Source organism: Halyomorpha halys, unplaced genomic scaffold (assembly GCF_000696795.3).
Source record: "Halyomorpha halys isolate HHAL.00 unplaced genomic scaffold, Hhal_1.1 Scaffold1927.1, whole genome shotgun sequence".
In the NCBI taxonomy this organism is placed as follows: domain Eukaryota; kingdom Metazoa; phylum Arthropoda; class Insecta; order Hemiptera; family Pentatomidae; genus Halyomorpha; species Halyomorpha halys.
In genome coordinates this window covers 100,463-114,630 of record NW_027109348.1, presented here as the reverse complement: position 1 = coordinate 114,630, position 14,168 = coordinate 100,463, and the positions used below count along the sequence as shown (strand labels likewise).

The 14,168-nt window shown below is 28.6% G+C and overlaps 2 protein-coding genes across 5 annotated transcripts in view; one reads left to right on the top strand and one right to left on the bottom strand.

The window, feature by feature from the left end:
- The first annotated feature begins 3,983 nt into the window (after nt 1-3,983).
- LOC106690865 (uncharacterized) lies at nt 3,984-11,016 on the top strand. Of its 3 annotated transcripts, none has more exons than XM_014436452.2 (6): nt 3,984-4,096; nt 4,205-4,342; nt 6,705-6,775; nt 6,861-6,984; nt 7,233-7,463; nt 10,878-11,016. In XM_014436452.2, exons 2-6 carry the CDS (start codon nt 4,247-4,249, stop codon nt 10,956-10,958), a joined length of 603 nt encoding a protein of 200 aa, XP_014291938.1. In that variant the 5' UTR covers nt 3,984-4,096; nt 4,205-4,246; the 3' UTR covers nt 10,959-11,016. The 3 variants fall into 3 exon arrangements, with proteins under 3 accessions (XP_014291938.1, XP_014291939.1, XP_014291937.1); XM_014436453.3 differs by having other exon boundaries at nt 3,987-4,115; XM_014436451.3 differs by having other exon boundaries at nt 3,993-4,342.
- The window catches only part of tzn (tenzing norgay), a 14,519-nt gene continuing 11,305 nt past the window's right edge, over nt 10,955-14,168 (bottom strand). For both annotated transcript variants that reach the window (XM_014436449.3, XM_014436450.3), the window contains 4 exons: nt 12,547-12,767; nt 12,301-12,404; nt 11,715-11,859; nt 10,955-11,337 (listed from right to left, as the gene is read on the bottom strand). In XM_014436449.3, coding sequence (XP_014291935.1) covers nt 11,198-11,337; nt 11,715-11,859; nt 12,301-12,404; nt 12,547-12,767 — 610 coding nt within the window. In that variant the 3' untranslated portion in view covers nt 10,955-11,197. The remainder of the gene's footprint in view (nt 11,338-11,714; nt 11,860-12,300; nt 12,405-12,546; nt 12,768-14,168) is intronic.

Below are 14,168 nucleotides of genomic sequence, written 5' to 3'. Positions count from 1 at the left end.
GGATTAGGGCTTTAGTACTTTGAGTACCTTAGTACTTTAAGGAAGTACAGTTTCTTTAATAACGATAGTGCAAGGAGGTAATTTTTTTCAAGATTACCACTAGATTTTTTCCTCAATTAAGAGTGCCCACTAAATAGAGGCTAGGTGTACCCTGAAGTGCTCCCGAACCCACCGTATTGACTCACGGCTACAGTAACAGAATAAATAATTACCTGCCAGATTCCAAACCCGATTCCTGGGAGTTAGCGGCGTTAGTAGCACGGCACCTTTCTTACTAAGCTACTCCACTCCCTCCCTTATATAGTCTTGAGAATTACAAACCTGACACCAAAAACTAGACCCTATGGACGAAAAAGACCCTTTAGGGGTTGACGTACCTCTTAAGGGAAAAATGGAAATTGACAACTGTGATTGAATTAAAGCACTAAATAAGTTTATCACGGGCGGAAAATCTATTTTTTTTTTAATAAAGAGAAAGACGATCAAAATATAAAAGAAATTGTAAAATTGAAACAACCCAAAATGAAAAATTAGAGGATAAACAGTATGAAACCGAATATATAAAAAAAATTAGGAAGTAAATTTATTCAATTAAATTGTTTAACTATAGAAATAGGATTTTCTATTAAAATGGAAAAAAAAAAACGGAGCTATGGTGAAATTACTGAACACTTCAGAAATACTTAAGCATTAGACAATATCACGAACAATATAGATTTTTTTTTTCGCAGGCTAGCCTTTGCAGATATAGGGAGTGTAGTGGAGTACGGCCTCCATCTTGAACAATCTTACAGATTGGACCTTTGTCTGGGCACAAAGACGTGGTCCCCGGTCGAATTAGGCTCAATGCCGAGAATCATTGAAGAATTGCGAGCCACTTTTACAATAACAGCAGACGGAAATATCATGGTGCGATCATGATTCGGAAAACTGAGGAACTGGAGTAGGAGAATAAAACTGAGGTGTAATAATTTACTTGTGATTATAGAAATGACATAAATATTCTAAAAAATAATTTCCAAACAGTGTTAACATTGACATTAACATTCTAACACTCTAACCATAATTTAAAATAAGAGCTAATAAATTGTGCTACACATAATGAACGGATCCAGAAGTAATTTTGAGGAGAGGGGGGAGACCATCTGAGTGATCATTTAGGTCACTCAGAGGGAGACCACAGAATTTGGGGAATACCCGTAGAGCTACAGAGATTATGGCCTAAATTTTGACATTGACACAAATCCGTAACCTATTTCTCAAATTATTTAAAATCGATTTTCTTAGGTATAAACAAGGTAATAAATTAATTTTAGTGTGTGGTTGATGCATCACAGGATAATCAAAAGTTAATTATCCCTCTACCTAATTAATGATGATCGATCACTGTTACGATTATTTGTATTGGAAGGTATATTTTAAACTTAAAAGAGGAAGCAACAAACTTGGGATCACGATTTCAATTAAACTTTTTTGGAGATATTTACCAATGCACTCTAAGATCCGAGAAAATAATATTTTATATAATTTTAGATTTTTTTTTTATATTATCGTATGCCGCCTTTGCTTTGCATGTATTGAATGATTATTATACACAAATCGATTTTCCACATAAATCAAAAATTAGACATCAATGTGCTTGATTTATACATGATTTCGTTTTCTGCCGATGTTCGCTTTCAAGAAATCAGTTTAGAACTGCTGAACTAGAAGCGACTTTTATAATTGTTTATAAATTTAAGCTCATTTAATACAATCAACAAATTTTTTTTCTTATTTTAAACGTAGAAAAAAAAAACTCGATCACTGTGTAATAACCATTAAATCCATGCAGAAATAAGGGGGCATACAATAAAAAAAATCTTGGATACGTGGCAAATAGTTTTCATCTCAGCATAATTTAAAAAAAAATCATTGAAATCTGTAATCCTGTAGCCATCCCTTGCCAGTACAATATATTTTTCAGTTATATATATTCTCAATGTTTGTTTTAGGCAGAGAAAATTTTCTCTCACCCTCCCCCCTGTGAGTGGGTGAGGCCCAGCCAGGCGGTTCTTTTAGAAGACGGCATAATTTCACAGTCAATAATAATGTCTTGTAAAAATTTGAACCATTTCATTTCGTGACTTTTTTATTTGTAACCTCCACAATACACGATAAATATGATTGTTCTTGCCAAAAAGTTCTTTAGAATTACTTTATATTTTAGTCTTTCAAATTGAAATACCTAAGTAAGGGGGCGAGTTTTTATTATTATTACTTTCTTCAAAAATAATACAAGACATCAAAATCTCTTCAGAGATAATGTTTACAAAATCAGTGGGCCATCATGTCAGTGGCAAACATACGTTTCAGATCTTTTATTTTTTTTACAATAATTTCTTTTTTTTGGAATCCCACATTCAAAAACTTCCTCACGACTCCGTTAATCCAATTCGTTTCTCCATGTAAGTTGACCACCATGAATGAAGAATCATATACCGCTGTTTAAATAGTGGAAAACCAAATACAAAAAGTGTTATCAATGGAAATTCTTTAGTCTCTAGAAGCAATGGCAAGAAAGTTATTAGGTAAAAGATAACCTGTAGGTAAAAACTGCTGTCGAGCAGTTACAAATATGACAAAATATAAAGTAACTACTAATTTCATTATGAAATAAATCTTTATTTATTTAGGATAAAAATACACAGGATATAATATAAAATTATTCTAAAAAATAATGTTTCTTATCCTTCTGGAGAGGGGAGCGCTCTAGCGGATAATTTCAATATATACTTTAAAAAAAACAGACAACTATAAAACTTCTCTCTTAATTGTATAGTAAAACATACAGGTTACGCATTATGATCTTAAAATATATAATTTGATGAATGGGAAAACAGTTATGTTTCGTTGTCAGAAGTTGTGGAGATTCCAGGGAGGGTATGAATCTTCCGAGTTAGAAAAAAGCAAAACGGGATGTATTTAGACTTTAAGCCCATTCTCGAATGGGTGATTTCGTTTAGTCAGAAAGCAGGTCTAGAATTCATTCAAAGTATAAAATGCTGCTACAGATTAAAAAAAAAAAAATTCATTTTATGTTCAAATAGAGTAACAACTAAAATTACATGTCACAATAGTTTTTTCTCCCTTTTACAATATTTAATTTTTAATCCTCACTAAATGAAAATATAAATTCATAAATATACATCAATGCAATAAAATATCAATTGATGAGGGAAATGATAGTAATGAAAAAAAAGAAACGAGGTACTAAAAAAATGTAAAATGAAAAAAAATGGGTGCGATTGATAATATTAGATCCATTACAAATACTTTACATACCTTTACATTAATCCTTATATTTCTGGAATGGCTGACTAATTTATTTGTAACCAACCGATTACTGGTTGATATCATAAATGGTATAAATAAAACATTTTATCTCTAATAAATCATTGAACTTTATGATCAATTATAAAACCCGCAATTAATCAATATAAACACATAATGGTATTATAAAATGAACCAATAATGAAAAAAAATTAATTCGCACCACTAATAGCTTCACAAAATATCTAAGCACTATGACCAACTAAAATAAATCAGGCTAGATAGGAAAAAATTAAAAAAATTGACATGCATTGAATTGATTGTATTAAAAACTCTAAAAATAAAAATTATAAGTTTTACATATTTTTAATTTTTAATTTTTTTAGAAACGGTAAAATAATAACGTACTAGTAAAAATACAATCAAAACATACATTTTTTATTAAATCATAGTATAACCAAAAATGTAAACAACAGATAACAGCAATGTAAGATGCTACTAAAATTAAACTAATTGAAACTCTACCATTTCAGCATCATGAATCTTACCGAGCTTATTTGGCATAAGTCGCGAGGTTTTGAATTTATTAATTAAATAAAATATATTAATGGTTCGAAGTCGTTAACCATCACAGTTCATGAGACCTAGTAAACCTAAAGTAACCTTTTTGTTATTACCTACCTATCAGCTGTTAGGATTCAGTTTGAGCTGAGGATTTTCGAATTCTGTCAAATTCTTAATTACTTCATAGGATGTTTTCGCTATTTAGTTCTGTCATTTTCTGGTGAAGGATTGTTTATTATGTATTTTAATTAATCTTTTTTTTTTTTTATCAAAGATTATGTGTTTCCTTGAAAACGACGTTTATTAAATATAAATTTCGTTGTTAAAGGATGTGTTCATAGTAAACCTTTTTGTGATATTCAATGTGGAAATGTATTCAGACGAATCAGATGATACTTCAGAAGAAGTAGATGTTTATAGAAAGAAATATAGGCTCATTACTGAAAGATGTGAAGTTATTCAGCAGGTAATATTAATGGCATTATTTGTTTTGTATGATTTTGTTTACATATGCCATATGTTCAGTTATAAAAAAACTTTATTAGCCTCCACATATTACAAACATTGACTTTAGAATGTTGTTGATTATATTGTGAAAATATTGATCATTTTTGTTATATGTTGATTACTCAATTACCATTATTTAATTTATTAATACAATTTGTAATATGTGTAGTAATCCTTATTAAATATTTTATTTATAGCTAAATGTTGTTAAGGTGTTATCAGCGAAGGTGATTTCTATAGAAGTAACAACTCTTATTTTTATGTTGTGCTATCATCCACCCTTTCATGTACAAAGAATTTGGCACTAGTTCACAACTGTTAATTCTTTCTGGCAGTTGGTGTGTAATTACTTATACAATTGAGAAATTAGTTGGCCATTGTCGTCACTATAACCTGACAACATACAGTGATTTGTATTTATGTATGATCCCTTTTATTGTAGTTTGTTAATTACTTTTGAGCAAGCGGACGTTGACAGCTGTGAAACTGTTAAAGCAGCAATAAGAGTATTGTAGGTAATAATTCACAACAATAGACCAATCCAAGCCAATGAGTACATACCCATATGCCATTTGATTATTATTAAAATCATTGGTGTTGTACAGGATGGTTTAAACACATTTTGGGGGCTTTGAATCTTGTTGCTCGATCACTTTCTATGCCAAATCACACTTTCTTCCAAAAATCTATGAAGTCAAGACATAGCCCTCTTTATTACTGTTATATTGTGCAGGATTTTTTATTTTGTTGTAATCTGTATTTCTATAATTTTTCATAACTATGGTCTTGAGAATCTTCAAAATAGTTTCAAAACCGTAGTTGGCTAGAATATATTCATGGCTAAATATATTCATAATAACACCGCTTACCCTTAGAAACATTAATACATTTTTAACAAAATCAAATTAAATTGGACGTTTAAGATGGGTTGAACATAAATTTAAAAAAAATTAACTGAAAATTAAGTTTTGCTTGCTTAAACTGATAATGTTAGAAGACTTCTGCAAGGACACCCAGCTCTTGTTTTAAGTTTTACTATTATAAATTACTAATGTTTCTGGTTTTTATCTATGGCCCCAGCTGATTCTGTAGTTCATTTTATCATCCTTACCCTGTTGTCTTATACTTATCAATATTCTTCTTTGTAGTCATTCCCATTTCTTTCCCTTATGGGAAGAAAGAACTTCAGTCTTGAGCTAAAAAAAATGTGTTTCAATAGAAGATATTTAATATTAAGCTGCTTAATTTTTCTCACTGTGTGTTTATCCAGACAGCAACTCTAGCGATTTTCTCTTTGATAAAAAAAATGAAATACAACCATGTCTAGTTCTAATTTTTAAATTATTTTTGTGAAAATACTAAATATATGTGAAAACAATCAATAAATAAATGACCATGATGACAGATAACTGAGTAAGTTTTGGCAGAAATGACCAAAGAAAAAGTAAGTCCAGATGATCAAATGATCATGAAAACATTCTGCTATTTCATTTTATAGTTCTCTTAAGATTTAGCTCGTATTTCAGTTTTTATGATTTTTTTGTGACAGCCATGTTTGACGATAGTTATGTTAGTTAATCACTTATCTAATGTGTAATTACTTTGTTTAGTGCATTTGATCATTTTCAAGCATCATCATCTGAAACTAATGGAATATGTATTTGTTCTTCAAACTTTTACATCGTAATAGGAGAGTATAGGAGCTTAACAATCTCAGCAGTGCCAGTCTGTTTGTAACGCTCGTGAAGTTTTGGACTGAGGGTCAACTTTTATTTCTGTGGGGGTTCCTAGAAAATGAAAACTTGACTCCTCACCATGGTTAAAACAGGGTGGTCACCTCCTCTCCTCCTTCAACTCCTCTTCCCCCCCCCCCACCATGTCAGAAATGACCAGGAAGAGGGTCATAAGAAAAAAAATTCCAGTCCAATTGTGTGAGCTCCTATTATTCCCTATTACAATATAAACATTTTTCCTACTAGAATTGACTTGGCTGTTTATTATAACTATTATTCTTGTTATGAAACTAATATTTTCTGCCTTAAGCTACAAGAGGGGACGCATGATCATTATTAATAAAATTTTAATACATTATTTGATCTCCATAAGTTTCATTTCTGTCGACCAGTCCAAAAACTGCCATAATTTTTATTTATTTTAAATTAACATCAATGTATGGTTACATTTATTGACTAATATCTAGATTACAATTGTTTAATTAATGTAAAAAAAAAAAACTACAAACATTTTTTAAGGTTATTTACACATCGTTAGGTTAAAATCCCTTCTATGCATTTAATTAATTAATTTATTTTTTTCTTAAGGACAACGAACGCCTTGTAAATCGAATACATCATATCAAAAAAATGTTGAAGAGGAGAAGAAAAGAAAGGAAGTAAGACTGTACTAACCAAGTCTCTTCATCATATATCTTAGTAATTTGGTTTTTCTCCATTTCTAATGATTTTTATTTTATATAGATTTTTGATGGATAGATTAGACATGCATAGAGATAACTGGAGGAATATTCCTTTATCATTAAAGTTAGAAGATACATCTGAACAATCAGCTGCTTCTAAACCAGCTATTTTTAAAATATCAAAAGTAAATATCTTGGTCTAATTTTAGATTCTTTAAAAATTATTTTATTAGTATTTATATCCATTAGAAAATAAAATTCCATTGTAATTATATTTTGGTATATTTAATTTAATTTAATTTAATCTACTTAATTTTATCTGAACACTTAATAACTATAAATCATTGCAATAATACTGTCATAAGAAATATTAAAATTAATTTTATTTGTTATTTTCTATGATTATTCATTATTTTAACAATATCGTTTCTAGGGAAATGCAGGAACAAGTGAAAAAAATAAGAAAACTGTTAAAAAAAAAATTCATAAGGTTGATAAAAATGCTCCAAAGCGTCCAGCTAATCCATATTTTCAGTTCTGCCAAGAACAGAGAACTTCAACTATAGAAGAAATGACAAGTGCAGGGCAGTCTGAACCCAGCAAAATAGATGTTACCAAGCATTTAGCTTACAAGTGGAATTTACTCACACAAGATGATAAAAAAGTAATGTAATGAGTTAATAGACTGCAGGTATACAGGTTGGCACAAATTAAAAAAAAAAAAAAAAACGAAAAAAGAAAAAGTAATTTATCTTAATTATTTTATTTTTTTCTTTACTCACTGTGTTCATTTGAAAGTACAAATTTGAAACTCGTTACTTAAGTATACCACAATGTACTTATTAGTCCTAAAGAGATCTAGAGAATGATACTCATTCCAGTAGAGATTAGAGTTGAGATTAGGTTTTAGTGATAAGATCTTACTGAAAAATGTTAGTGCCCTTTACAGTTTATTTGCATTTCTGAGTTTTTACTTTAGTACTAATAACATTTGAGTTTCCATTATGCTCCTGACCTATTAAAGTTAGATAAATATATAAGTCACTGTATTGATATGTGTTCTTCAAGGAATGTGATTTCAGAATGTGTTAACTAAAGATGATCACTATTTGTTGTGATGACCAGAAGAATTTAAACGAACTTTGATTAAAATTCAATAAGAAATAGTTTTATTCTTGACCTTTTCTTCCCCATAGTAACTCAAATAGCTGTTCGGTTACTTATTAGCTCTACAGCTAGCTATTCTAATTATTTTGTGATTAAAATAAAAACATTTCTTCTTCAATATGTTCTTTAGGTTTTTGATTTATTATCAAAAATATGTTTTTGCAACTCTCATTGTTTTCCTCTGTGAAAACTGGCAGTTATGATGTAGTTTTTTTTTATCAAACCAATGACTTTCAGCTTTATCTAACTCTTACTTAAATATAATAGTTCATTGATTATTACTCTCTAGTCATTTAAAACTTTACTCTACAAGATCACGATTAAGCCTTAGGAATATTTCAGAAAAGCTGAGAAATGAAAGGTCTAATTTATCTTTAGAAAACTTACTGAATTGTGGAAAAAGACAAGTTACCCTCCAGCAAGTATTTGAAAAGAGGATTGTTAAATCTGACACCCTTCCCCTTTCTTCAGAATGAGGTTCATTCGAAAAGCATGTTTTAGTTTGAAACATATTTTTTTAGTTTTTATTGATTATCAATATTTTATATTGATGTTCCTTATCCATTATACTTCACCATTATGTTATTAAGAAATTTGTTAAACACCATTTTGCAATTGCTCATCTATGTTAAAGTTTTCTTTCATCCTATAACATATTCAAAGTAATCATCTTTATAAATACAAATTAAGATTTTCTAGAACATTTAGATATTTATTTGTTCCTTATCAAAGATCTCAGAAAGTTCTTTATTTTGTTTTGTCTTATAAAAATCTTCAGTGTCATCCCGGGAAGGTTTAAACTTCTATAATATTTCATTTATTCATTGGAAAAAAATTATGATCAAAATCAAATATTATTTTTACATAACTCAAAAAGTATTTAAATTTTAATATGGTATATTTGCTACAAATATTAAAAGAAAAGAAAAAACAACTAAATCATACCATTAGAAAGATAGTTATGAAGAAATGTATACCTAATTTGTGCATAATTCATTTTTTGGTAAATGATATATGTGACAATATGTAAAGTAATTAAATTATATAAAAAATAAATTACCTAAATCGGACCAGTATTAGCTAAGATGCTAAGCATTTTCACCAGGTCTCTATGGTAATCGACAGACCCAAATTTTTTTACGGACTGCTATTGTCATTTGAATCGTAATTAAATTTCCTACATAGATCCTTACTGGACCAATATTAGCAACGAGACAACAAAAAATATTTTGTCATTAGATAGTTCAAATTTATTAATAGAGGGGATGTGGAGATTCACAGATGGAATGTGACCCCAAAAACTTATAACCAATAAAAATATGTTTCAACCTGAAACATATACTCTAATTTTGGAGGAACAAAGAAGGTGTCAGTTTCAACAAAGGAACCTTCACAAACTTGCTGGAGGGCAACTTTTAAGTCTTTGATTCAGTTTTCGAAAGATAAAATAAACCTTTCACTCCTCAGGTAAATCAAAATATTCTTAAAGCTGAATTGTAGCATTGTAAAGTAGAGCTGTAAATGACTGTCAAGAAATTATTATTGAACTATAGTACTAAGGTGTTTACGTAAGAGTAGAATCTAATTGAAAATTATTACTTTGTTAACTAATTACAGCAGTTTTCATAGAGAAAAAGTATGACACTTAAAATATCAAATTCTTGGTGATGAAAAAACAATCAAACAAATACGCCATAAAATGATAAAACTAACTCTCAATAATTACATTTTTCAAGGTTTTTTTTGTTAATATAGTATAAGCAGCTGAAGAAATATTTAAGATCAGTTTTAATGTAAGCGATGTAATGCCTGTAGGAAATTAACTCTCTATTTTAACTATTGTATAATTATGATGATGGAATATCTCATACCATATTAAAATATTCTTTATATTAAATAAAATAAGTTCAATATCATTAGGATCCTAAAAATTATAAACATGTAAACACTTTATGAGAGAAAGATGAAAAAAATAAATCATAAACAATGTTTATGAAAGATTACATTTCACATAAACAACTAATTAGTTGATCTTAAGGCAAAAGTGGTAAGCCTAATTGTTTCCACAGGTTGCTTGTACTAATGAAGGAAGAAACTAATTAAATTAAAAATCTTTTAATCAGGAAATCTTATTAAAAACAAATATAACTTAAAACTTGATCTCTTAGATCTTAATCAGTTGTCTGATTTTCTGAGCTTAAACAAAAAAAAAATAATATTTTACTTTTGTTTTTCTAGCATCATTTTTTAATGTGTCCTAAAGTGTTGAAAGTACAAATTGGTAAATTTAAGCTATTCATTAATATTATAAAATAAAATTATTAATTTTATTATAAATAAATCTTAATGAAAATAAGGGACTAAAATAATTATTTCTTATTTCAGAAATTTCCTGATAAAAAATCATATCTTTCTAGTCTTTTTTTTTTTTTATTATGGCTCTAGTCCTCCACTGAGGGCTTATACAGCCTCAAAGTGGGGATGTAAAGATTGATTTCTCGAGGCCTCTGTGAAATAAATTTTGACTGACTGAGGTGGGATTTGCACTCACAATCTTCTAAACTAAGCACTCATGGACCCTCACCCCAGCCCTCTCAGCTTTCAAATCCTCAGATTTCATTGCATAATTTTATTATACATCTGATTCAATAGAAATTAAGATCTGTACTTAAGAAATAAGCAGACAACTTTTGAGATAAGTTTTTGTTTAAAAATCATTTTCAAAATGAACGTAGTGATTTAAATTAAACTTTGAACTGTCATCTATGCATAAATATAAATCTAATAATTCGTATCAAAAGCATTTGTGTTGTTCCAACCTCTATATCTTAAAATCATAATTATGATTACAATAAAGTAGGTATAATAACAATAAAAAAAAGCATAGATCTAAAAACTTCTTCATTTTCAGATTTATTACGACATGTATAAAAAATCGAAGGAAAGATATAAAGCAGATATGCAACTGTATACAACATCAAAAAGTAATTGAGAGAACGTTAATGTAACATTTATTTTTATTATTGCTTCTTTATATTTATGTAATAACATACATATTTGTACAGAAAATTTACAGCTATATTTTCTTACATGTCATTGAATTGTACATAATAAACTATTTTTAAAATGAAGAAATAATTTTTTTAGTATAAAATAATTTTAAGAAAATAACAAAAAAAAAAATGTTATTAACACTTACACCAATTAACAGATATATTTTATAAATCACAATTACATATACACCTTAGGACTTGTATCATCCTTCTTTTTACGAATATCTTTCATGGTACCAATAGCCTCGGACCTTCCTAAACTGGACTGAATATTTTCATCGGCAACTCTCATAAAAGGGTTATAAGACTTTTCTTCTCCTAGAAATAATAAAGTAAAAAGAAATAAATTTAAAATGATTAATTATTTAATTTGGATGGTGTTCATTAAGTGAATTTAGTTTATCAATAACTGGGAACTGAAGAATTATTATTCTATACAATGGATAGCAAGAAAATTAAGTATAATCTTTAATTTTAAATTAAATACTTAATTATTAATATAATAATTTAACTATATCTCTAATCATGTTTGTATATCATTAATGGTACACACATGAACATAAATACATTAAAATGAAAAGATTAATTATTTATTAAAATTATTAATTAAATAGTCAGATGTATATAATTTACTGATTAGCAAGTGGCTTCTAACACAAAAAGTTGTATCTTATTATTATAAAGTAATCAATTACCAATTGTTGAGGGCACTGTTGGTTTGTTGGCACTTCTAGTTTGTACAGCCCACTCCAGCTTTTTCGAAAGTGCAGAATTATTTGGTTCGATTAGTTTTGCGAATTTCAAATTTTGAACAGTGTATTCATGGCCACAGTAAACTTTCTATGAGACAATTAGTAAACATGATTAAATACAAAAATTATTATTAAAAAAATTACTCAAATTAATGTATGAGATTGTATAACATAAAATATATATATACTTTTTATCCCCTTACCTCTTCATTTCTGGCATATGGGGTGGTTATTATACAGGTTACCAACCTATTCTAACCAAAGTTATAAATGTTGGGCCCTACGCCCTCATCACCGTTACATATTTCCCTACAGCCCAATAAAAAATTAGGATCCCACTTTAAAGATCTACATCTACAGACATCTTTCTGAGTAGACCCACTACTGATAAAACATACATAAACTTGCTACCACAACCAGACTCAAACTCAGTTCACTGTCTTACCCACTAAGCTACTAATTTAATTAATTTCTTGTTAAAAAACTAAACTATATTAATGGTAATATTTAAATTAAATTATTGTTATACCGTCTCATCAGGAAGAGCACTTAATTTTCCAATTAGAGCTTCACACATCATTTTTGCATCGCCTTCAAAAAATTTTCCACATCCACCAATGAATAAAGTATCACCTAAAAAGATAAATTTCACGTGTCAATTATTTATACTGCAACAGATAAAAATGTATTAGTGAAATAAAAAATATTGATAGTCAACCGCACAGATGATGTCAGTACTTATTTTATAGATAAATATAGTATATATCAAATAAACCTGTGAATACAGCTTCAGGTGATCCAGGAGGTCCTACAACAAAGCAAATATGACCAGTAGTATGACATGGAGTCTCTAAGCACTCAGCTACCAAACTTCCTATCTTTATTTTTTGGCCTTCTTTTACAATATCAGTCACTGCATCAACTCTTTTGTCTCCACCAAATATGGGAATATCTTTCATCAGTTCTTTTACTTTCTTATTGCCTCCAGCATGGTCCCTATAGAACAGAAGTAATAAATATTTAGATACAAGTGAACTTTGTAAATGGACATTAGTCACCAACATTTAATTACATAAGATTTATTTATTGTAGAACCTGGTTCACTTTAACTTAGCAAAGAGAAATAACATACCCCCCCCCCAATATAAGACCCTTAATATAGATTAAAATCATTAAATTTCAAAAATCATGTTATATTGACTATAGTAGGTATGAAAGATGAATTGCACACATGATACATGGTTTTTGGCAGTACATTATTTCAATGAACTATCTGATCATAAGATGAACAATAACAAAAATATAAATTAAATTTCTTCAGGTGAAACAATATTATATAACAATGAGATTGTAAGATCGTGTTTACTATTAATAATAAACAATGTGCTCTAGTGTTGGTCAGGACAAGAAATAAACACTATCATTAGCTATATGTCATAAACAGAAGAGTATCTACTAACTTCACATAATTTTTTTAATTTTTGTGTATATATATAATATGTAGATTGAAATGCACCTACTTTTGATATAACCAATTGCAATACAACATATTAGACAGTGCTTTTAAAATAACTACAACAAATAGACTTGGACAGACAGCAAGAAATGGAATTCGACATATGAAAGTTAAATTATGAAATGGTCCGGGTGCGATCAAAAAAACACAAATAGTAAATGATCATACTATTTTTATTGAGCCAACGTTTCGCCCCACGTTGCAGGGCTTCCTCAGGGCTAAAAAAGATACAAACACTTGACATAATTACAAAAAAAAGGAAAAACATAAGTGAAAAATAACAGGGGTATACAATGAAAAGTAAAATATAATAAGAAAAATTAAAGGTTGTAAACAGTAAATGAAAAGGGTAATAGAAACAGATAGATAACAGATAAAATAAGAGAAGAAATATTAAAGAAAATACAAATTAAGAGATGAAAAAAGAAAAGAATAAAATCAAATGATGAGACAGAATTCATATCTGGTTTGATGGAAGTCAAAGTCAGAGTGAGCCGTTAGTATTGGGAGGCGTGGGGATGGCAGTTTAGCACGCCACAATAACGAAAATAACTTTAAAGTAAGCATTGTAAAAAAAAAAAAATTAAATTAGGTAAACAATAAATGGTAATATACATAATAGAGGGGAAGAAGAGATATTTACAAAATTATAGGAAAAAAAACTCATAGATAAAAAAAAACAAATGAGAAATAAAGTATAAAATAATGAGATACAATATGTGTAAGTGATTAAGAAAGACATTATACCAAATGAATGGGGATACAGAGAAGTGTAAATTATAATAGAAAGTTAATAATAAAGTAATTAATATAAGTACACTTAAGAAGGTAACACATGAATATAAATTAAAAGATAAGATACATGAATATAAATGAAACAG

Bases quoted from the DNA above. Each gene is read 5' to 3' on its own strand.
- LOC106690865 (XM_014436452.2), top strand. From the start codon at position 4,247: ATGTATTCAGACGAATCAGATGATACTTCAGAAGAAGTAGATGTTTAT. The intron at 4,343-6,704 runs GTAATATTAATG...TTTTTTCTTAAG, and splicing joins GATGTGAAGTTATTCAGCAG to GACAACGAACGCCTTGTAAA. The intron at 7,464-10,877 runs GTAATGTAATGA...CTTCATTTTCAG, and splicing joins TCACACAAGATGATAAAAAA to ATTTATTACGACATGTATAA.